The sequence below is a fragment of the Recurvomyces mirabilis genome (assembly GCF_035927965.1).
Source record: "Recurvomyces mirabilis strain CCFEE 5264 chromosome Unknown scaffold_38, whole genome shotgun sequence".
In the NCBI taxonomy this organism is placed as follows: domain Eukaryota; kingdom Fungi; phylum Ascomycota; class Dothideomycetes; order Mycosphaerellales; family Teratosphaeriaceae; genus Recurvomyces; species Recurvomyces mirabilis.
This window is the reverse complement of record NW_027041972.1, coordinates 131,386-153,162: the sequence shown is the minus strand read 5'-3', so window position 1 is coordinate 153,162 and position 21,777 is coordinate 131,386. Positions and strand designations below refer to the sequence as shown.

The window sequence follows — 21,777 nt, the reverse complement described above, 5'->3', positions numbered from 1 at the left end:
GTCTCAGTCTATTGGATTAGCGACGGACATGATTCCCAAGCCAGCGGAGCGATCACTTTGCTGTCGCTTCGCTGCAATAACGAGTTGTGTGTCAGCACTAGCGGGTAAGAGGTCAGAGTGAAGAAGGTGCTGTCGGTGAGGTCATTCCTGATTGAACAGGTCCAAGCCTCTGTGTGGCGGATAATAACTTCGATCCTCATAGGAAATACGTGCGAGCGTGCTGAGATCACAGGTACTGCAAAGCGAGTATCTTAGATTCGAAGAGTACTTAAAAGTCACAAGCATTGCTAGTCAACACTGGAGGGCTCGGTCTAGGTGCATTCTCTGAAAATCCGTTACCATTGAAGGCCACACTCGAGAGCCCATCTTCGGATATAGGGAACGGCAATGACCGTCGCACTTAGGGCTAGCGCTACCGGCTTTGTACCGAAAGGCACATCGGCGTTCCTTTCCCGCGAACCCTCCCTGCCGCTTCTGGATGCCATCAGCTATAGAAAGTTGCGTGCCCGACATGGGTGATGATCGCCTCTGCAGGCGATCGACGACGCGTGCTGTAGGCAGCGCAAGCCTCTTCTGTTACATTCTGCAATCTGCGATTCTGCTGCTCTTTCCTCTCTCCACAGCCACTCGCCCTAGTTGGAGATCTCATCGTCATCTACGTTTGCGGCAGCAGCGGACACCATCGATCTGGTTGTCTTCAAGCTTCCTCCTGGACGTACTGGTGCAGAAGGATCGTGGGCACGTTTGCCTGAAGCTCTTGCCCACGGTACAGGATGTATCTGCACCTGCGCATAGCCTTTCTCAACCACCAACGGTGATTCAGGCGCCTTGCGGGCCGGGTCCAGCAGTGTGAAGGCTTCCCGCCTCCTCTCTCCACTCCCATTTTCATTCCGCTGCACCCACCCAATCCCGCCCTCTGGCCCAACTACATCCTCACTCGCCTCCTGACGCGCCGCAGCAGCGTTCACATAGTACCGCGGACTTTGCCGTACCCGCTGCACATTATCGGCAATCCTCTGCCCAAATTGTATCCTCCTCCGCTGTTCCTCCGCATACAGTTTTGCCACTCCTAATGCAGTTCCTCCCGATACGTATGCTAGCTGATATAGCACTTTGAGTGCATTCTTCGAAAGCACACGTCGTGATTCGCCGTTGAATATCTCTTTGATATAATGTCATGAATACATCTCATGGATAGATGGTAGGACGATATGCATTAGGATGTTTGAGTAGTCCTGACATGCATGATGCGGATGCAGCCGACAGATCAGCTTTTGCCGCTAGAACTAGTGCACGATGGAATGCGATCTCTTCCCTTCCCGTCTTGCATGATAACGACAAAGTCCTTACGATACAATACATGTATGCGATATAATGATGGCGGCATCGTATGATAAATCTTTTCATGCTGTGTACTACTTTCGATCTATCCACCTCGCTGGTCACCCAACCTGACGGACTTTGCCATCGATCACCGCTTTGGTCACGAGACGATCATGTTCACGGCGAGCACTCTTGCGCCTGTACATCTGGAGCTCGCAATACAACCGATTGAATCTCTCATGTGCGATCGAGAGTGCTCCGGCGCCGTGATCGTCGGCCTTTCCCGCCACTCTGCGCGCCTAGGGTCCAGCGCCTTGTCATGTTGAGCTCTTTCACAGTCTGCCAGCTCATCGTTCTGGTCGGAGGTCGTACAACAGCTCCAGTATGCCCCAACTCCATTCTGCAATTCCATCCACCTGCTTCACATCTCTCATCCACTCTAGCAAGAGACCGGTGGTGCTTTCAATCTCCCGCCTACTAACTATAGTACCCTCGTCAACAATCTGTCGTAAACAATCGTTCACCCAACACATATTAAGCACAAGCAGAATGCCCATGAAGTTCTGCGTCCACGCGGACACGTGCAGGACTAGCCTCTTCTTGTTCTTCGGCGGTGCCATGGCGAGCGGCCACGTACACGCGCTCTTAAGAGCGAAACCGCAGCAATTACCATCCTCCGCCGTCATCAGCTCCGGAAAATGCAGCGCTTTGTACACGAACGGTCGATACATCATAAACCGAGCATAGTAGAATCTTGTCCGAAGTTGTGCCGTTACAACATCCAAATTATACTTGTGTCCAATTGGTACCGGACCCTGATCCGGACTGAAAAGTGGTTCGTTCGGCCGCCTGATCATGGGGTTCGTAGCTGGGAAGTCGAACCTATTATTGTCGCTCCACTGCAGAGGTCGCGGGAGTAGAGCTCTCCAACTATCTAGTTGCCTCATCATTTCCCGAATAACGGCCACAGGCGGACCGCCATAGTAGTCAAAGTTCTCCGCCTGGGCCGAGGATGCTGCAAGCGTCTTGTGAGCTTATGTCCCACTTGTCCGTTGGGAGCCTCGCCATAATGGCTCGGCCTGCATGGCACACTCACAATCATGTATCACGTTGTGGATGCGTGCGATGAGGCGTCGTAGCGCAATCATGGCGAGGAATTGGTACTGGGAATGACTGCGCTCTTGATTGGCCTGGGCGGAACCTACTGCGACACTGCTGCCTTGGTGTTGCTCTTGTGCTTCGTGGAAGTATGGTAGGGGTACTTCGTCCTCCATGGTGTGTATGCCGGTTTGCAGGAAGTCGAGATCTAGGTGGTATAGATCTTCGCTGAGGACGCAAGTCCAATATGCACGTTTCACAAGGTCGCCTGTAGCAGATGACCAGTCGACTTGCTCGCAACGAATTAAGACTTGGCACACCATCGAAGCGGCGACTGTGCAGCGCCAGAAGTCTAGATGCCGCGATGTCGCTTCGTAATAGGTAGCTTGTAGTAGATTGAGCTGGACATTCTCCAAGGTGTATTGCGTCCAGATGAAGCCAAGTCTTCTTCTGGCTTCGTGGAATAGAGCGAGTCCCGGTGGGTGATCAATAGTGCCGCCACGGAAGCCACTTGGCTGACCGTTGACGACGCTGACAGGTCTCTCGAACACACCGTCGAGCGCTACAGTGCCCAGCGCGAAGACCAGAAGAGCCACAACACTGCCGGAATCGCCATCTCCGTAGCCGTCCCGCAGGAGTCTCGCCACAGTGCCATTCATAAATGTCTCTCGATTGAGGACTGGTAAGAGAACATTGAATGTGTTGAAGTAGGCGCTGGAAAGCTCTTGTATTTGCTGAACACTGAGAGTCAAGAACACAACATTTGAAGCTCTACCTTGCTCTGGATTGCCAGTGGCCATCGTGAAGCACGGCAATCCAACGTGCGATGGTAGTGTATCAGGGTGGTTGCTCATCTCTCGTTTGATGAAACATGGCGTTCTTTCTTGACGTACATACTGCAGGTCAGATGCAGCCGAGATACCAGAATTGAGTAGATGTATGTATATGCCGGGCCACAGCATGATCTTGTGAAGTACTGTAAGGTGCTGATAAGGCTTTTGTATATTGGCGCTGGCAGCTGACCCTTCTGTATTCCGCTGTGCAGTCTCACTTTGTGATGCCTTCACGAGTGACACCGACGACGTACCACTCACCGACGCACGGGCGCCCGATGAGCTCATGTCCGGACTGCTTCCTTGTGTTATGGCTATATTGTTGAACTTGTTCTCCAGTCGAGTCAAGGTATCTAGAATATGGACCATGGTTTTGTCTTTCCTATTGGACCAGTTAGCAGACTGTCGTAATCACTGTTCGGGCCGCTTGCAGCATTTAGTTTGGCAAACTGCTGTCGGAAAGCTGGGTGAGACTGATGAGTGTTTGAGCTCATTGTCGTCGAGTTCTCAATGGTACACTACGACTTTAGTCTTGGACAACACTTACTTCGTTGGCAAAGGCTCTCGATACTCGCAATCCACATTGAGACGCTGACACAGCCCACCTACACTAGGGTCAGCAATCATGTCCGCATGCGGCAGGCACGGGACACTTACATTTTGGCCGTTGCTCGTCGCATTTGCTCTTCCTACATGACTGTCAGTCGCCTGCTCGCTCTGTTCAGATCACGTACTGATCGGAGATTGTTCCGCCACCGCTTACCGATTACGGCAAGTTTGACAAGCCTGGACGGCGGTTGCAGCTCTTGCGCGACGCTGCGATGAGTCCGACGACCGGGGATGCGCGAAAGACGCCATGCGGGCTGTTCTCTATGGCTGCTGACCCAGCATACGTTGTTCGTCCAGGCAGTGCTGGAAGGGATTAGGCCTCGTACGCGGAAGCGGTTTCTTGCGGCGTGCCTGCCGCCTACACATGATGCAGAGAAATTGTGCCACGAGCGCGATGATCGAGTTTATCCCCTGATATTGCAAAGTCTTGCCTGTTGGAATGCCAATCTGTGCAAATATTACAGGGCTGTAGTATTGGATGGCGGAGACTCCAGTCATTTGGCAGGCAGCCTGCAATGCGCAAGCCAAGAATAGGCGGCGGAGGGAGCTTCTGTTCGCAAAGAGCTCGGCGTATGATTTGGCCTCGTTCTCGTGTTCGTAGGTGATCATATCCTGGATCTGGTCGAACTCGGCGCGAACCCAGGGGTCCTCCGTGTCGCCGTGCGCATGCAGCTTGGCAAGGGTGTGAAGCCCTTCTTCCGCGTGGCCATGGTCAAGGAGCCATCTCGGAGACTCTGGAAAAAGCAATATGAGTCCTGCGAGGAAGCCAGCTGGAACAATCTGGATACCAAGACTAATCCGCCACTGTTTACTTGTCGTCGCCGGGAAGTTGGTGTAGCCACCGTAAGCGATCCAGCTGGCCACAAGCGACCCAATGCCGAGCATGAATTGCTGCAGTCCCGTTATAAAGGAGTGCATCAAGCTTGACCAGTACGCGTTGGGCGGCCGTATTTTAACGAACCTCATCGACATGCACAGCATACACGTCTATACAGCATGTGGCGATGATCCGCTGAATAACGCCGTAGCTCCGCGGTGTGCTGAGCGAGCCATTGAGATCTGCGCCGGCCTGGTCGACCTCGCGCAGATAGGGAATGGCGTTGCGCATACGCTGCCAAGACAGACCATTTGCTTCGATGAATGGAATGTCTGGGATCCGAAGCGGGCGCCTGGTGAGCAAGGAGCAGAGGAGCGATATACACTCTCTGACGCTCTTGCTGTGGCCGTCTGGTTGAACGTGTTCGTACGGCAAAGCAAGTTTGTCGGCATGGCCAACATTGCTCAGAGCGTGAATGTCATATCGCCGCTGATGACGACGAAGGACGGGCTGGTGAAGCAAACAACTTGGTGGCCACTGCTGTTGTTCTGCAAGTATATGCGAGGCTGGACTGTCGCCACGCATGTTAGTGGCGGCGCATACGAGGGCGAGACGGAATTAAAGTGGATCCGGGCAACGGTCGACACGCCTTGGCTCGATGTTCGGCTACAGTCAGTGAAGATGGCTGGGTGAGCTTTATGGTGGTAAATGTTCACCAAACGGAGAGTTTCGAGATCGAAATCGAAATCAGTGAAATGAAAGCCACGAAAAGCAAAGCTCAGAAGTTCCTAGTGACCGGCGAGCGATAGGATGTGGTGAACATGGACGGCAAGCAGAAAAGATTGCTGTTTGGAAGAAGTACAGACGCTCACATCCACCTAGGTACCTCCGGTCTCAAAGGAGTGAGCGCCTTATATTGCGCATTATACGTGGACGACAAATTACGCATTTGCATAGAAGATCGCTCAACTTTCGGCACCAGCGTCTTCTTTGGCTTGGAAGAGAAGGTTGTGCGCCGCCGTAGCAGCTTCGCTATGCCGCTAACAAGCGAACCTGCGAGTCCATGTGGAGTCATGCCCGTCAAGCTGGGGAATGTGACGTTTGCCCTACGATTCCCAGATCATGAACATGGAATCGTAGAGTATTTTAGAGACATGGTAAATCTGTCTCAAATGTTCCACAGAGATCACGAAGGTGGAGACTCTGGCGGCGCTCTCCGGGCCCTACCCATGAGTGGGAGGAGCACTGTTCCACCAACTTTTTACGACACGCCGCACGCTCATCCTTTTTCTCAAAGCCGACGGCAAGTAAGTCTTCTGAGCATCCATCTTGGTATAAGCTCTAAAGCTGTGACTCTCTCGTGACCCTCTCCAATTCTATACTGGCAGACTGGAGCCTTGGCCAAATCGATCTCCTCTGGAATCTACCAGCAGAAACAGGCAACAAAGGAGTAGGCCATGCCTCCTTGCGGGGAATTGTCGTCTTGCATTTACTTCAACCAGCCGTCGTCGTGTGGAGTGATCTGGCCAATGTCGTCCAGGACATCATAGTGATCCTTGAAGAGCTCTGCGTTGACGTCTTGGTTGGAACCAAAACCCCACTGGTGCAATGTCTGCGGGATGAAGCTGAAACCGGTATTCGCAAGTGCTGAATATGGCGATATCACTGAGCTCTCGTCGAGACCCGTGGGTACCGCGTCCATCGATGATTGCATCAGTGTTTGGCAAAGGTGTGGTCCTTGCTGCATTGTATTACGCTTCATGTTGCCATTTGGGTTGTACGAGTAGCTAGATTGGCTAAACGTCTGGCTTGCTATAGGCAAGTCATGTGGCCACGCGTCTTCAGGAACCTGCTGAGCTTCCATAGGTAGTTGCATGGTGAACGGGTTCATACCATCGTTGAGCTGGTGCTTGGGGTTGATACTGAAGGGCGAAGTCAGAGATTGCTGATGCCAAGGCTGTGGTTGCTGCTGCCGATTCTCTGGCGCCGTCGCTACCTGGTGCGTCGACTCCGGCTTGATGTTGTGACCTACAGCGAGATCGGTTGACAAGCCACGCCTGGAGCGTGGAGACCAATGATGAACTGGCGACTGCAGCAGCCTTTGGTAGGAGACAGGGGTCTGTGGCATCATGTTTTGTGCGGCTAGCAATGTGCGCCGCTCCACTATCGACCTTGCTTCCACCGAGCTGATTTGATCAGATTGCGAGTGGTGCGGTTGGTACTTTGTTTGTGCCGTAGGCTGCGCAGTGGACTGACTATGGTAGTTTTGTCGCACTGCCTGGTTGTTCTGTGGCATGAGGTAAGGCTGCTGTCTGTAGTTGGCGGGTGAAGTATGGTACATTTGTGGTGGCGGCATGCCCCGTCGCATCCGTTGCTGTCGTGACATCTGCATGATGTCGTTGGGCTTATATCTATTGTTGCCCGCTTGCATCGTGTCTGCAGTGGCATGACCGACTGCCTGCCTCATCGCAATACCATTGACGACGTAGGCCTGGAAGCGTTGGTTGAACTCGGCGCTCTGAGTCTGCAGATGAGCAGTCAAACGACGGTACCGCGTTGGCAAGTCAACATCCTCCTCTTCGTACATCTCTTCATTGACGACATGCTGTTCAGTGACGCGAAGCGATCGGCCAGTTCGTCGCTTGTGGATCTCAGAAGCCCGTCGCGCAGACTCAACTCGTGCTTCCAGAGTGCGGTCACTGCGACGAGACGCAGCGATATATGCCCGTTCTCGATTTTCTTCTTGTGTCCTCTTTGTGATTACCGGCTTCACCGAAGAACTGCCCGTCCGTTGGGATGGCATGTTGTATCCTATGACGATATATTTAGCAACCGTACACATGGAAAGCATGTCAGACGTCACATACAAGATGCGATTTCAATTATCGATATCCGCTCGGGTTTCCCACGAAAGGACAGCCTCCTGTGATACCGGAGCAATGATAGGCGAGTGGGAAACACGGTCGGACCAACTCATCTAGTAGGCTTAGCGATTCGATTCAACAGCTGGACAGTAGCAAAAGCCAGACGACAGCGCTAAACGGTCCCGACGGTACGTTCTAGAAGGATGCGTTGAGTGGTGCAGGTACAGCCATCATGGTAGAATGGCATATGGCGTGGATTAGCATGAAGTTGACTCCGTGGGAACAACAAGAAAGGTACCGGGCCAAAATTGGATGTAACCTCAATCTATGTGCGCAGAGGCGGATGGCACTATGGACCTGGATAGACAATAGAGAGGGTGGAACGAATCGAAGGAATCCCTGTCGACCGTTGCAGAAAGCACGGAGTCACCACAGACTCGAGCAAAAGCAGCAGATCTGCAGACGGCAGCTAGCAGGGGATCCATCGGTTCGTCTCGCCCTCTGTAGTTTAAGTGCACTCTTATCGTTTCTCCACGAATGTGGGCGTCTGGAGGCGGGCCGCGTGGCGAGGCTACCGCGGTTTGATTCATCGAAGAGTGTGGAGCAAGACTCGATCGCGAGATTTTCCCAATAGCCAAGCCATTAATATCCGACAGCTTGGTTCTGATCGGGCTCAAAGTAAAAACAGGTCGATCTCCGATCCCGCTGCCTGCCGAGGAAGATCCCGAGGGGGATCTTGCTAGTTCTTTCTTAGTTCCATGAACCTGTCAGCTACGGCACCATCGCCACTTCCCGAGCTAAGGTTAGGATGGCAACAACACACATTTTCGTCGCTCGACATCATTGGTCGGAGACCCGCCATTTGGAACGTGGGTGACACGATTCATCAGCACGCCAACCGCGACTAGATATATTGGGCGCAGCTAAGGGGTTCATGCAGTCGATTGTTCTCTGTTATGAACCTCCCTGAATAATAACCATTCAATCCTGTCAGCTGGAGAAAGAGACAGCGGAAATGAAGAATAGACTGGCACAGTGGTAGCAGAAGCGACTGGACTGCTAACGTGCCGCCGGTCATGAGAGCGCTTCCCAGCGCATACTACAGCACCCTTTGGCTGTTTCCCTCACAATCACCTGTCATGTTACGTCACATAGGACACGCAGGCAGTGTATCGAGGCTTAGAGCCGCAGACTGCCGCCACATAGTCCACAAACACAATTATTTTAAGGTCGTTCGGCCCTATGCCAACAAAAAGCCTGCTCGAGCTGCCATCATATCTTTGCATAGGCGCAGCATCTCTGCACAAGTGTGTGGACTAGCTATACTGCTCAACGGTGCCTCAGCTCCCCGAGCCTACGTTTACGCGCCCTCGGCACAATTCTGACAGAAACATGGTGCGAGCGCAAAGCACACCGCGAATCATACGCTGCTGTCTAGACGCCGGCTCGCTGTCACACGTGCTATCGACGCATGTGAGGCTGGTACGGCACACCTGCTTCAAGGCGTCTATCGCTGAACTCCGTTTCGCATTTCCGGCTCAATCTTTGGAACTACATTTGGTCCATCGGGTTTGCGACAGAGCATGTATAACGAATGCTTTATCCGGATGATTCCAGCGAGCACTTCAGCGTCTTTCCAATACTGTAACACCTCACCGCCGTCCTACGGATCTGCATGCTCGTTCTCAACTTTCCATCTACATTCCCAGATCATGGATCCGATGAGCGTGGGTGGTCTTGCGCTTGGAGTGACTTCTCTTGCTTTTGATGTCTTTGATCATTCTATCAAGCGTAAGTTTGCTGTCAGCCACCAATGTGTCGCTCTAACGAGGGTTTAGTCTTCCAATTCTTCGCCTCGATCATCGATATGCCCAAAGAATGCGAGCGACACCGACTTTAGCTTATGATCGAATACTGAACGGCGACGGCGAAATGGCGCCCCGATCCGGAGGCACCCGATCGGGCTTAGCGTCGGCCGGGGACGGTCAAGTGCTGACCGTATCTGGCCAAGCGCCAGGGCCCCACGTCCATCTCGACTTCACCTGCGTTGCGCGCCCGACACCCTCGACCCTTTTTGCTCGCAATGCGACTGCCCATCCTGCCGCTCGCCTGCGCCGCGATCGTCAACCGCGGGCGACGCTGCGCCTCCACAGCTGACGCGTCCTGTAGGTGGGAGGATGCAACCTCCGAGTCGGACGATGGGAGACCGCCGTCGCTGTGAGGACGCAGCTTCCACGGTGGTCAGGGCCCGCCTGTAGGGTGGCCATGCTGCGTCGACTCCCTCCAACATCTCGCCCGCGCGATCCTCAAACTGAGCCTTCTCTGGAGCTGCGGCCCAGCCGCCCATGGATCTGTGCCAGCCAGCCGCGAGGCTGTGACTTAGGCGTCTGGATGTGCGGCGTCGATCTCAGCGTTCATCACCTGCCCATCCTTTGCCGTGGCAAGCCGACCACACCCCTTCTTCGACATCTGCAGTCTCGCTGCGGCGTGCCCTTATCACACGAGCGCCATTTCCGGCCACAGACTTGCCGGCTTCGCCAGCTGATCTATGCATGATCCTGGCAAGCTCCTCATCTTGTGTTTCGGGTGGTCTGCTCGTGAGTACTGCCTGGACGCTAGACTCTCATGCGCATGCAAATGGGTTTACACCGACGTTGTTAGCGCCTCAACGGATTGTGGTTGCGGTCGAAAATGGCAATCAGCGCTTTGGGGACTATCACGAGTCGTTTCTCTCTCGAAATGGAAAGCCTAGAATCGGCAGGCAAGCACGCTCTAACTACGGTGCGGCCATATAGCGTACATTATCCGCCAAACTGTTCTGCTTTACGATCTTCCGGTGCTCAACAGTTCCCAGACCTTCCAGAGCAGTCTGTAGACTGATCGCTCGAACTCCTTAATCAGGACGATGGCTACCACAGCGTCGCTGGATAATATTTTCTTCTATCATGGCCCACCTTCACAGTCGACCGTGCGCAAGCCGCCCGAACGATCTCCCGCCGTGAGGGGCTGCCCTAGCCAAGTCGTGTTCAGCATACCGAGCCCTCGCGAGCCACCAGTCGACTGTACGTCTGTTCACTAGAAGCGAGCCTACCCGTCTTTCCAGAGCACGCTGACATGTAAGCCATAGATACCGGCGCCGGCATTGACACTGGCTCTCTGAAGCCTCGTATAGTATCGACAATCGCCCCATCGCACCGCCAGGAGCTTAGTCCATCCCAGCTATCGTCTGGGGCTAGCGGGCATATCGTCCCCGAAGAGACTACGCAGACTCCCGATGCAGCCTGCTCGACGGTAGGCGCGTCGGCCCCGGGATCAGTGGGCAGTAGCCGTGCGCACTCGGCAGAATCTGTCGCAGCAGCATGTTCGCCACCGCTGCAGATCGAGTTCACCGCTCCATTGAGCAGCGCAGCCGATCTGCAGGCCTCGACGGAAAGGTCCCGCGGCGCCAATATCACATCCGCCGGACCCGGTTCCCGTTCTTGCACTGAAGACATGGAGTCCGTCTTGGTCGCAGAAACGGGTAACACTTCTGGACTAACGTCTGATGGTGGAGTAGCTGCTCGCGAGTTATCGACAGGACAGCCTTCTGCACGCACTACAAGCTGGCCGAGCCCGCCGAGTTGCGTTGACGCCCATAGACACTCTGTTGGATTATCACCCTCGACCTGGATCCCATTGGCCAATTCCGACGGCAGTGACGGTGACGTCTCCTGGCGACCACAACCATATGTTGCTGACCTATCGCGTCAAGCCGCTTCTCTTTACAAGGCTAGCTCGCGGTGTCTACAATCTGGACCAGACAATAACGTTCGATCCGCCGAATCCGTCGAAGCAGATGACGCGCCTCGTGGGGAAATTGCGAGACCGGGTTTACAGAAGTCTTCGGCGTCCGGCACACATTTCCGGTCGAGATACTTGCCTAAGGCTACAAGCGATGACATCGAAAGCGAAGCTCCGCGGAAGCCTTACCAGAGAGTTCGCACGAAATTGAGCTCGCACTCGAGCAGCAATAGTGCACTTCGACCATCACGCCGTGGGCCAAGCACGAGACCTGAAACCGCGATTCGACCATCCAGACCGACATGGGCTGTAAACAGGATTGTAGGTAGCAGGCGTCGTGGATCAAAGCTGTACTACAGAGTACGTTGGCAAGACACGTGGGAGCCTGCCAAATGTCTGCAGGGTAGCGCAGACACCGCCATTCAGGAGTATGAAGACGCTACTAAGTGGAAAAGCACGTGTTCGCAGTAGGGGTGAATGAACGTTGTGCTTGTACGCCTCGCACGACTTGAGCTAGTACTGTAACACTTCCGGATTTCCTCAAAGATCGTCCCGCTAAGCGCTTCTGTACTGGCCCTGGTACCCCAGCGCCAGCGTGAGGTTGCTCACGTGTGTCAGTGTGGAAGGTTGGTCTTTTCCTAGCACCTTCTCCCTCCCCTATGATACTTGCTGGTAATGCATCGCCCTCGCCGCGTCGTACTTGCCCTGATACTGCAGCATCAGTGCGAGTTCACTCACGCACGTCAGTGTGTTGAGATGCTCCTTTCGCAGCACCTTCTCGCATTCCTCACCACTGTCTACAAAGCTTGACAAAATGTGTCGCTATCGCCTCGACCTTCGCACGGTAGTCGCTCTACGCTGCATACCTCATCTCATAGCAAATTTTGCAGACCCGTGCAATACTCACAATGGAGGTGATTCCGAGTCGTATCTGCGATAGACTGCAATTCATCAGTTGATGACATGGGATTGCTCACGCACTATATAGGCGTAATACATGCGAAGGGCAACATGTTGAGCTATGTAGATTTGAGTGCATCGACCTTCGCCCTCAGCGCCTGAGCCTCGTCTAGTCGTCCTTGTTCCCGATAGGTTATTGCCAGATTTGCCATGATGGTCAGCGTGGACGGATGCTCTTTCCCGAGCGTTCTCGGGCTCGCCACCATCGCCTTCACCTCTAGCTGCTCTGCCTCCTTCCACCGGCCCTGATTCCAGTATGTCGATGCCAGGTTCGCCATAGCGGTCAGCGTGGACGGATGCTCCTCGCCCAGCGTCCTCAACCTCGCCTCCATCGCCTCCACCTCCGGCTTTTCTGCCTTATTCCACCGGCCTTGGTAGCAATATGTGGCTGCCAGATTGGCCATGGCGGTCATTGTGGACGGATGCTCCTCGTCGAGCGTATCAATTGGTTGCACGCTTCACCAGTCAATCTGCGGGGTATTGCAGAGAAGTCATGGACACACGGTGTACTGTACGCACGCGCCACGTGCGGTGGACAGTGCTGGCAAGGTGACACGAGCTTTGTGGAAACTGCCCCTCATTCCTTGGCATTGTCCCTCCAGTTCCGCCGTCCGTCGACTGTCTCCCAGCCGGTCGTAGTACCCAGCGAGGTTGCTCATCGAGACAAGGGTGTCCGGGTGATCCCGCCCGAGCTTGTCTTTCTTCATCTGCCAGCATCTCTGCCGCTCGCCGACTGTCTCCCAGCCGGTTGTAGTACCCAGCGAGGCTGCCCATCGAGATGAGGGTGTGTGGATGATCTGGCCCGAGTCTCGCTCTCGAAATGCTCCAGCTGTGGTGCGCTAACTTGATCGCCTCTGCCCAGAGTGCAGCCCCTCCTCGACTCGATGAGTACCCCGCTGCACGAAATAGCACTGCTGCCCACCGCAGTACACCGGCTTCATTGCTCGGCTCTATATATGACATTGTCTTCACGTAAACCAACAACGCCTGACAAAGAGGCCAGTTGTCTAGGTCGTCTAACGGAAAGGCCACATCAAGCTTCGCGACGAGTCTGTCCACTTGCTTGCCTTGCTCTCCTCTACCACCCCAGGCATGCACTAGTTTATGCATCGAGTATCCTGCCTGCTCTTCCTTCCACTAGATCAGCGAGTACGTTAACAACGCCTTCGGTGCCTTATCGAGCACGTCTGTCAAAGGCCTCTCCAGTGACACGAACCTTTCCTAGTCCTTTTCTGCGACTCCATTCTTCGCCGTCAATGGGTCCACCGCATGCCGCAGCAGTTCCAGAGAGATGTCTTCCGGATCGAGGAAGGCAAAGAAGCTCAGCATTAGGGCTGCCACTGGACACTGCTTCGCGATCGTCGCACACGAAGTCACCCATGTGCTCAGCAAACTCTCCCCATATCGATGGATCTGCTGCTTCGCTTTCCGTCCCAGCGGTGCCTACCATCGGCCTCGGCACTCTAGCAGGTACTCGGCAAGGTTCGAGCGGATACGTGGCATCGCCGCCACGTAGGCGCCAGCCAGTGTCACGACCAACGTTAAGTAATCGAGCTCGGCCACGATCAGTGCCGTTCCTATACGAACAGATCCAGCAGCATCGCCGAGCTTGCTGCAGCGTATGAACATGTCCACTGCCTCCGCAGGTGCAAAAGTCCCACCTCTAGGGCTTGATCCTCGGTCATACCGACGTTGTCTGGCTCCATGTGGTGATGATGATGATCTCGACACCAGGCGCAATTTTGCGCCAATTGCTGCTCCAAGACCAACTCTTTCGAAACCTCGTGTAGCTCTCGACCTTCCTCTGCCTGCTTAAGAGGAAGTATGCGTATTCGGTAAGACACGACTTGATGCAAAATATGTAGTCGCAGCTCTGCGGTCCGGAGGTTGGCGGGTCTGGACGTGGCTGTTCACTCTCCGCATACGCGGTATAACGAAGTGTTGCATGAGAGTAGTGATTGAACATTGAAATTCACAGCGCACAGGGCAAGTTGTGCTGGCCCTAGTCAAGCTAGCGCCAGCACAACTTGCCCTGTGCGTTTGATGCAATAGTAGGCAATTACCATTCGCAAAGCACAAGTGCGCCCCTCTTCGCGCAACAACATCCTTAATCTTCGTCTTACATGCGTCATCATTGGAACAATTGATCTCGAAATAACTGCCTTAACTGACACAGGGGATGCTTTAAGACTCCGCTCGCCTTTTGGCTTCTCCTGAACGAATGCGTTGAGCTTAAGATGTTACAAGATTCGCCTTCAGACCGGCCACAGGTCGCCTCGAAGCAAGATCTCACAGATCTCTGCGAGGTTGAAGACATTGACACAGGATCTGTGTTACGCACGACGTTCTCCTTCGTCGATACCTACAATAGCGCCTGGTTCGGCCAGGTCTCCGGAGTTCGAAAGTATGACTTGACAGTGGAGGACTTGAGAAAGAACCTTCGTCGGATATCCGACGAAGTCATCTATCCGGAAATGACAGCTGGCTTGACAATTGTTGCGGACGATAATGATATGAAGCGATACTACATCAAACGGCCCAAGCTCCTTTGCCTGGACGATCTGGAAGAAACTAAACTGATCCCAAGGATGCTTGTTGAAGAAGCTCAAGTGTTAGAGATCCTTAAGTCTTACGGGCACAGAAATTTGGTGCGATATCATGGATGCCTATCGAAACAGGGCCGGATTGGTGGTATCGCTTTGCAGAAATACGATATCATATTGCAATAATGATTCGACGATGATGCGCGAGCACTTGACGTTACTGCATGCATGAGCGGTATGAGAGCGGGAATTGAGCAACTCCATCTCTGGGACTTGCGCATAATGATCTTAACCCTCTGAACATAGCTATGGACCAAGACGACCAGGCTATTATCCTCGATTTTGGTTCTTGCAATATGTTTGGAGAGGCGCCACTATCTGGAGGGACACCTAGCTGGATCGACGAAGATTACAGCACTTCCGCACAGCATCACGACGAGAGCGCATTGCGAAAGCTGGACCGGTGATTGTGGAAAAATCGATTGGAGAGGATGAGCGAGGCGGAGCAGACAGAAGAAACGCTCCCGGCCGTCCCTTAGATTGGACACAAATGGCAGGAGCACGGTTGCTGGGTGCGCGAGCCCCGGAAGGCTGTTACTGCTGTTCTAGATCGGCCAGACACCTATCATTGGGCCTATTGCGTCTTCCCATTGGCTGCCTGGCACGGTATCTTGCGTCGTATGCCAGGGATACTCTCCCCCTTGCGTCTAGTGGGTCTGCGTAACGATCTAACGGGAGCTAATAAGGAATCGAACTTCCTTCACCGATCCTGTCTCTTACACTGCTCAAGGCGATGAAGATCCCTACTACCTCCGTTTTCTGTCACCATCGATATACCATTGCAGCTCTAACGTCGAAAGGTTCTTCGCGGCGAACGAAGACAAAGCACCATCTACTAGACCGCCGTTGGGTTGACACACGCAGGTAGGCCTCGGTACACTACCTCAATCTCTAGCGTTGTAGCATATATGGTTACATGTGGTTATGTCGAGGCTCGAGACTCGCACGGTCCAATGAGCTGAGCCCCGCAGAAACTTGGTAGCGGATAGTGTGTCCTTGCTTAGCTGACGTCGGCGGGACGAAAGGAAATACCTTCTTTATCTTGGGTCGGTCACAAGAGCTAATCGGTCACTAGTCTGAATACGGAAGGCCTGCCGGCCGCTAAATCCACAAGCGATTTCGTTACCTCATTCACTACGAGTTATCTAGCGACAGGATTTGCCGCAATGCGCAAACAACCCCGGTTTTGCTGACGACATCTGTTACCTCCCCTCTGGCCCCTCCTTCGGCTTTAAGCAATGAGTGTGGGGCCGCTTGCCCTAAGGGCTCGACGAGTGATCTACGTGTCTCACCAACTATCTCTGTCTTGCGCGAGATCTGAGATGGCCCGTCATCTCAACATCGCCCATCCCCAGCCTATATAAGCGTCGGACTAGTACCACACTGTACTGTCTCCAGTGACATATATAGTCGTTGTGCACATGACTGGCGCCAATTCAGCTATACCCTCTCTTAGCGATGGCTCACCAGTGTCAAGGCCTCACCAGCACTAATGACATCCTCATGATCGAGAAGGGCTGCGAGTTGCCACAGATAGCTATCGAAAATAACAACAAAGCCAGTGATACGATACTGGTATGTTGTTTTGCTATACAGAAGATCTCTACAGGCGTTGAGATCTCTCTTAGGTGACATGGAACGGCGAAGACGACCCAAGTAACCCTTTGAACTTTTCCCTGTATCGAAAATGGACCATCACCGTCCTGATATCCTTCGGCGGCCTAGTTTGTCTCATGAGCTCCACGATGCTTGCCCCGGCCCTGGTTGACATTGCCCACGATCTAGACATTCCACAGGCCAGTGCTAACATGACGCTATCAATCTTCGTGCTCGCCTTCGCCTTCGGACCGATGTGAGTTGAACAATCACGATGCGTTACCGAATCATTTCGACCACTGCTTACGCTACGTCTCGCAACAGGATACTGGCTCCCATGGCAGAAGTCTTCGGTCGCCGCAATGTCTGGCTGGCAAGCTCACTTTGGTACGCGGCCTTCAAGATGCTCGGCGGCTTCTCCCACAACAACGGCTTGTTGCTAGCTAGCCGACTGCTTGCAGGCTTGGGCTCAAGTGTGGAGTTTGCGACGTCTCAGCCTGTGCTCGGTGACTGCTGGCGTGCGGATCAGCGAGGGCAATCGTTCGCTATCGCAACGTTTATCCCTTTACTTGGACCTGCTATTGGCCCGGTAAGCCCTAAATGATGCGTCTTCAGGTCGTCCTGCTCATGACTTACGCTGGGCCCAGATCGTAGGCGGCTTGATCACGAAATCGGTCGGCTGGCGCTGGATCTTCTGGGTTCTATCCATCTTCGATGCGCTATTGATCATCTTTGCTTACTTCCTGTTTCCGGAGACCTATGGCCAAGTTCTGCTCGCTCGTAAGGCTGCTCAACTTACCCAGCAGACCGGAAACCGTCACATCACTGAGTACACTACCCATAGTCAACCGCTCAGGCTCAAACTACAGAACGGCTTCCTTCGTCCCGGCCGTCTCCTTCTAACACAACCTGTTGTCCAGCTCGTGGGCCTTTTCATGGCTTTCAATTACGGCACCTTGTTCTTTGTTCTTTCCTCCTACGCCACGCTCTGGACAGCCAATTATGATGAGTCTGTTGCAACCAGCGGTTTGCATTACACTGCGTTCGTCGTTGGCTACACCCTTGCCGCCCAGGGGGGTGCGCGTCTTACAGACAGGCTATGGCAGCACTTCAAGGCTAGATCAGACGGACAAATAACACCTGAGTACCGTGTCCCTCCAATGCTCCCGGGGACCCTTCTTATTCCTGTCGGCCTACTATGGTACTGCTGGGCCGCCCAAGTACATGCGCACTGGCCCATTGTTGACGCTGGAGCCGCGGTCTTCGGATGCGGGATCATTCTCAGCACACAGGCGATGCAACAGTATATCATGGAGTCCTACAAGGAGTACGTCGCATCTGCTGCAGCCGCAAGCCAATTCTTGCGTAGCATTTTCGGGTTCTGCTTCCCGTTGTTTGCGCCGGCGCTGTACACACGTTTAGGCTACGGCTTGGGAAACACGACAATCGCCACAGTCTTTATGGTGTTGGGTATACCGGCGCCATTTGTATTGTGGTTTTATGGTGCGCAGCTGAGAGCGAAAGGAAGAGCGGTGATATGATTGTTGATCGACTCTGAGCGTAAAGAACATGCTCCCTGGTTCCTCAATCCATCTTTACGCGATGGACTACAATTCAAGACTAAGGACAGGTGCCACTACTCTAAGCATCCCTCATCGCTTCTCGATGTAACTAGTCTGCTATGTTCGTTCCGTAGATCAATTGTCGCTTGAAGGGGGCGGCAAACTAGCATTGAATAGAGATTCTACATCTGCAAACTCGCCTCTACGGTGCAAAAGATTCAGCAAGAGTATTCTTCAGGTATTTCCCAAATCAACCAACAATGACATTGTTCAGAGGTATCTCAACGGTTTTCTTGCGATGACCCTAAGCGAAGCCGAGCACAAGTCTCGCCACAACCGTCTCGCACCGACGAGTTCGGACCGGGTTCTACTCAAGCTAAAGGAATCCCTCGCGGCGATCGTGCTGGTATTCGTCGGTCAAGGACAAGGAGCGGGTCAGAGCGGCCACAGATGTAATGCGTTTCGCTTGGCCAAGGATAATAATTCAAACCTCTTGATATTCGGGTTCCCTACGACACGACAGGGATGCTGGCTCGGTATGCTTGGACCCTACGTGGTACCACTTACCAATCGCCGCGTTCGTCAACTTGCTGGTGAACTGCAACAAATTGTCAGTGGGCAGAACTTCATGAGTATCCGTGTAAGTGAGGGTGAGAGTATTGCATGGAAACGCTTGATCCCCGCCCTGATTGAGAGGTGTCGCGTCCGTTGGCAGCACGAGTCAAGTCGTGAGTACGATCACTGAACCCTGTCTGTCCATTGTCTGTCCTGCATGGCGCGATGCCGATTTGTACTTGCGGCGAAGGACAAGATGCAGATGGAGACGAAGGTGCGAGGCGGTCATCGAAGCTCTACCAGATGTGAGAAGCCCGTAATTCTATCGTAGAACAGACCAGCCGACTAGTGGCGCTATAAGGTAACAGGGATCCCATCGATCCTTCACCTTCTTCTTTAGTAGTGATGCCGATCGTTGTTGGGCAGAGTTCAGCGGAAGAAGGGGGTCGTTTGCCAGAAGTCTATGAGATTATGGGTTCTCTCGCGTGTCAGACCAAGACCACCTCAGTAGCCCAAGAAAAGCTTCTAGGACTCGTGAGCATGTCCGACTGTTGCCAGCTAGCTTGTAAAGTTTTCAGCTGCATTGGGTGTTGGGACTGGGAGGGATTGAAAGATGCATTTCCTCGGCATCCCTACGATCTTTCGTAGTGCCATTGGTGCTTGCAGATGATGATAATGGCCGGGCACGATGATTGGTTCATGAGGTGCTCCTTTAGCAGTGCCATATTTGCCAATGACAATCCTCACAGCTGTCAAGTTGACAGGTCTGCAGAAGCGGAGATGGCGCAATCGACCTCGATCATAGTGCAGGATGTCGGTATGTGAGACAGGCACTGCGCACTGCACTCTGCTCCCTGGCCCTCGGATACTAGGCTGTGTTCGCCCCAAAGCATCGTAAAAGGTACTTCGCACGGCTTCCACGCCCGGGTTGTTGGAAATGGGGCCTCGGACTATAACGTACAGTAAAATATAGAGTTGGTCAGGAAGCTTCTGTTTCCGCAATGGCCTTACTGGTATCCGGAGTGCCGGACGTTGAGATATGTGGTTCGTGCTGCACGGTAAGTAGGTACGGCTCGCGACTAATGTGGTTCTGAGCTCGTAGAGTTCATGTGGAAGAGGGGACTGAGTTCGGACATGCTACACAATGCAGTATTTGCCCGACACGTTGTTGACCAGCAAACCTGTTCGCCCACTTGATCCTTTGGCTTGTGGTAAAGCAGCCTTATCCATACTCCCGTGTCGACATTGTGAACTTGCTGCATGTGCAGTGTCAAAGGATCGCAGAAGTAGTATGTCGTGTATACGGCTTATGGTAACTGATCGCTCCATGGTCTTCTTGGCAACTGTACGTGCCATTGTGGCTGAATGGACTGATGCGGTCTTGGATCGAGCGCGTAATCACACGAAAGAGTCCCAGAAGGCTGATCTGGTCGACCACGGCGTCAAGATCGCTGTGATCTGTGCTTTAACTTTCGACGTAGACGACGCCAATTTGGGCACGATACTGTCTTGTCCCCGTGCCGCGGCCATTCTGATCAGATGCGCAATGGTAGTTCAACGCAGTAGAGCAGTCGATATGGCGGGCAAGACTTACTCCGCGTTGCTCATGTTTCGAGTGCACCAACTCTTTCATCGGGCGTATCCACTTCTAAGCCGGAATCAGGAGGGCTTGAACAACGCCATTGCGTCATCTTGGCCCGCGTTCACGCCAAGCGCCATTGGCTGGGCTGAAGCTTCGCCAGGGGCTGATCACTGGATGACAACGCTTTCGACACCGGCAGGCGGACACGTTCCGCTCCGCATCCATTACAACCTTCTTAGCGGAGAGCTCCTGGTGAACGGCAAACCATTCGATCAGACGCCAAAAAAATATCTTCGCGATCTTCTCTATAGGAAATTGTTCGGTGTGTCCCCGCTAGATGTCGTTCCCGTCACATCACCTCCCGGGCTTTCTTATGCAGCATCTCGCTGCATCGAAGGCTGTTCTGTCTACCTCGGGGTATCGGACGATGCAGATACAGATCAGCATCACGTCATTGTGCGAGCAGTTAAAGGGGAACATACGTATGAGACCATTCCCGCTCAACTCTTCACCGAAGAACTTCCTGCGCACTTCGTGGATGATTACGTGCATTGGTATGATGTAGAGAGAGATGTGGTCCACTTTCGTCCTCGCGAGGCGCCCTGGGATGACACATCGCCGTTGCAATGGCTCCTTCAGCCGGCTGGGTCCGGCTTGCAGTGGCGCTGCTCCAGGGGAGAGACCTATCTACTGGGACTGAAGAGCACGACATGCAAGGCGATCACGACACTGCTAGCGCCATTGGCTGAGGAGCGAGATATGCGTCACGTTGTAAGGGATGGGATCCTCCATATCGACCTACCACGCCTCCACCTCGAGTTCTCCATCGATCAAAGATCCTCTTGCATGCGCTCCCGAGACTTCCCAGGTTATGTTGTGGATAGCGATCAGAGGCTCGGTACACTGATTGGCTTTCGTCATAAGCTTCTCTTGAGGCAAATTGCGGGCAGGAGGCGCAAAATACTGATCCCGGAGGCCAATGTCAGCTACCACAAAACTACGGATCATGTCGAAGTGGTTGTCTTGACCAGTGAGATTGACCGTTTTCAGGTCTTAGAAATCGACGAGACTCTTGGTAGACTGGTCGAGAATGGTAGCCTAGAAGGGATGATTTTCCTGGCCTATCTGCATGCACTGACATCGTTCGTCCTCCCAGACACGTTCACAACACGGAGCGGTACTGAGCAAGCCTTGAACATACTCACGTCTGCGGCTACCAGATCCTTCTCCTGCTTGACACAGCGGGCTGCCGACCTGTTGGGCCAGATTGCCAGATTGAGCCCGAGACGCAAATACTATCCACGTCATAAACACGCCATGCAGCAAGTAACGTGGGACGACCAGCTCAGCTTCTTCTCGCAACAAGATCAGCTCTGCACTGCCGTTTCTGGGATCTTCAGTCATGCGAGACGTATGCAGCTCTTCCACCCCAATGCAACAGTTAAATTAGCCCAAGTCGACTTCGACAAAGAGGATTTGTATCAACGTGGTCTCAGCAGGACTGCGATGTTTAGGATCTCCGGCTTTGGAGCGGAAGACCAATTACTCCAACAGGACAGAGTCTACAAAGCTCGTGATTGATAAGATGAATCGGA

At 53.4% G+C, this 21,777-nt stretch overlaps 9 protein-coding genes across 9 annotated transcripts; 5 read left to right on the top strand and 4 right to left on the bottom strand.

The window, feature by feature from the left end:
- Positions 1-1,670: 1,670 nt before the first annotated feature.
- Positions 1,671-3,221, bottom strand: LTS14_010210 (uncharacterized protein; the record flags this gene model as incomplete). Its single annotated transcript, XM_064842887.1, has 2 exons — positions 1,671-2,338; positions 2,420-3,221. The coding sequence occupies 2 exons, from the start codon at positions 3,219-3,221 to the stop codon at positions 1,671-1,673; spliced, it is 1,470 nt and encodes a 489-aa protein (XP_064689571.1).
- Positions 3,222-3,797: 576 nt separating this feature from the next.
- On the bottom strand, positions 3,798-4,781 carry LTS14_010209 (uncharacterized protein; the record flags this gene model as incomplete). The annotated part of the gene is made up of 4 exons (XM_064842886.1): positions 3,798-3,859; positions 3,912-3,943; positions 4,018-4,117; positions 4,190-4,781. The coding sequence occupies 4 exons, from the start codon at positions 4,779-4,781 to the stop codon at positions 3,798-3,800; spliced, it is 786 nt and encodes a 261-aa protein (XP_064689570.1).
- A 52-nt stretch (positions 4,782-4,833) lies between these two features.
- LTS14_010208 (uncharacterized protein) lies at positions 4,834-5,373 on the top strand (the record flags this gene model as incomplete). The annotated part of the gene is made up of 1 exon (XM_064842885.1): positions 4,834-5,373. One exon carries the CDS (start codon positions 4,834-4,836, stop codon positions 5,371-5,373), a length of 540 nt encoding a protein of 179 aa, XP_064689569.1.
- A 796-nt stretch (positions 5,374-6,169) lies between these two features.
- Positions 6,170-7,483, bottom strand: LTS14_010207 (uncharacterized protein; the record flags this gene model as incomplete). Its single annotated transcript, XM_064842884.1, has 1 exon — positions 6,170-7,483. The coding sequence occupies one exon, from the start codon at positions 7,481-7,483 to the stop codon at positions 6,170-6,172; it is 1,314 nt and encodes a 437-aa protein (XP_064689568.1).
- A 2,966-nt stretch (positions 7,484-10,449) lies between these two features.
- On the top strand, positions 10,450-11,795 carry LTS14_010206 (uncharacterized protein; the record flags this gene model as incomplete). Its single annotated transcript, XM_064842883.1, has 2 exons — positions 10,450-10,606; positions 10,672-11,795. The coding sequence occupies 2 exons, from the start codon at positions 10,450-10,452 to the stop codon at positions 11,793-11,795; spliced, it is 1,281 nt and encodes a 426-aa protein (XP_064689567.1).
- A 548-nt stretch (positions 11,796-12,343) lies between these two features.
- Positions 12,344-12,688, bottom strand: LTS14_010205 (uncharacterized protein; the record flags this gene model as incomplete). The annotated part of the gene is made up of 1 exon (XM_064842882.1): positions 12,344-12,688. One exon carries the CDS (start codon positions 12,686-12,688, stop codon positions 12,344-12,346), a length of 345 nt encoding a protein of 114 aa, XP_064689566.1.
- Positions 12,689-14,108: 1,420 nt separating this feature from the next.
- Positions 14,109-15,013, top strand: LTS14_010204 (uncharacterized protein; the record flags this gene model as incomplete). The annotated part of the gene is made up of 2 exons (XM_064842881.1): positions 14,109-14,119; positions 14,461-15,013. The coding sequence occupies 2 exons, from the start codon at positions 14,109-14,111 to the stop codon at positions 15,011-15,013; spliced, it is 564 nt and encodes a 187-aa protein (XP_064689565.1).
- A 1,332-nt stretch (positions 15,014-16,345) lies between these two features.
- LTS14_010203 (uncharacterized protein) lies at positions 16,346-18,024 on the top strand (the record flags this gene model as incomplete). Its single annotated transcript, XM_064842880.1, has 4 exons — positions 16,346-16,462; positions 16,516-16,739; positions 16,808-17,072; positions 17,131-18,024. 4 exons carry the CDS (start codon positions 16,346-16,348, stop codon positions 18,022-18,024), a joined length of 1,500 nt encoding a protein of 499 aa, XP_064689564.1.
- A 1,903-nt stretch (positions 18,025-19,927) lies between these two features.
- LTS14_010202 (uncharacterized protein) lies at positions 19,928-21,763 on the top strand (the record flags this gene model as incomplete). The annotated part of the gene is made up of 2 exons (XM_064842879.1): positions 19,928-21,593; positions 21,624-21,763. 2 exons carry the CDS (start codon positions 19,928-19,930, stop codon positions 21,761-21,763), a joined length of 1,806 nt encoding a protein of 601 aa, XP_064689563.1.
- Between the last annotated feature and the right edge of the window lie 14 nt (positions 21,764-21,777).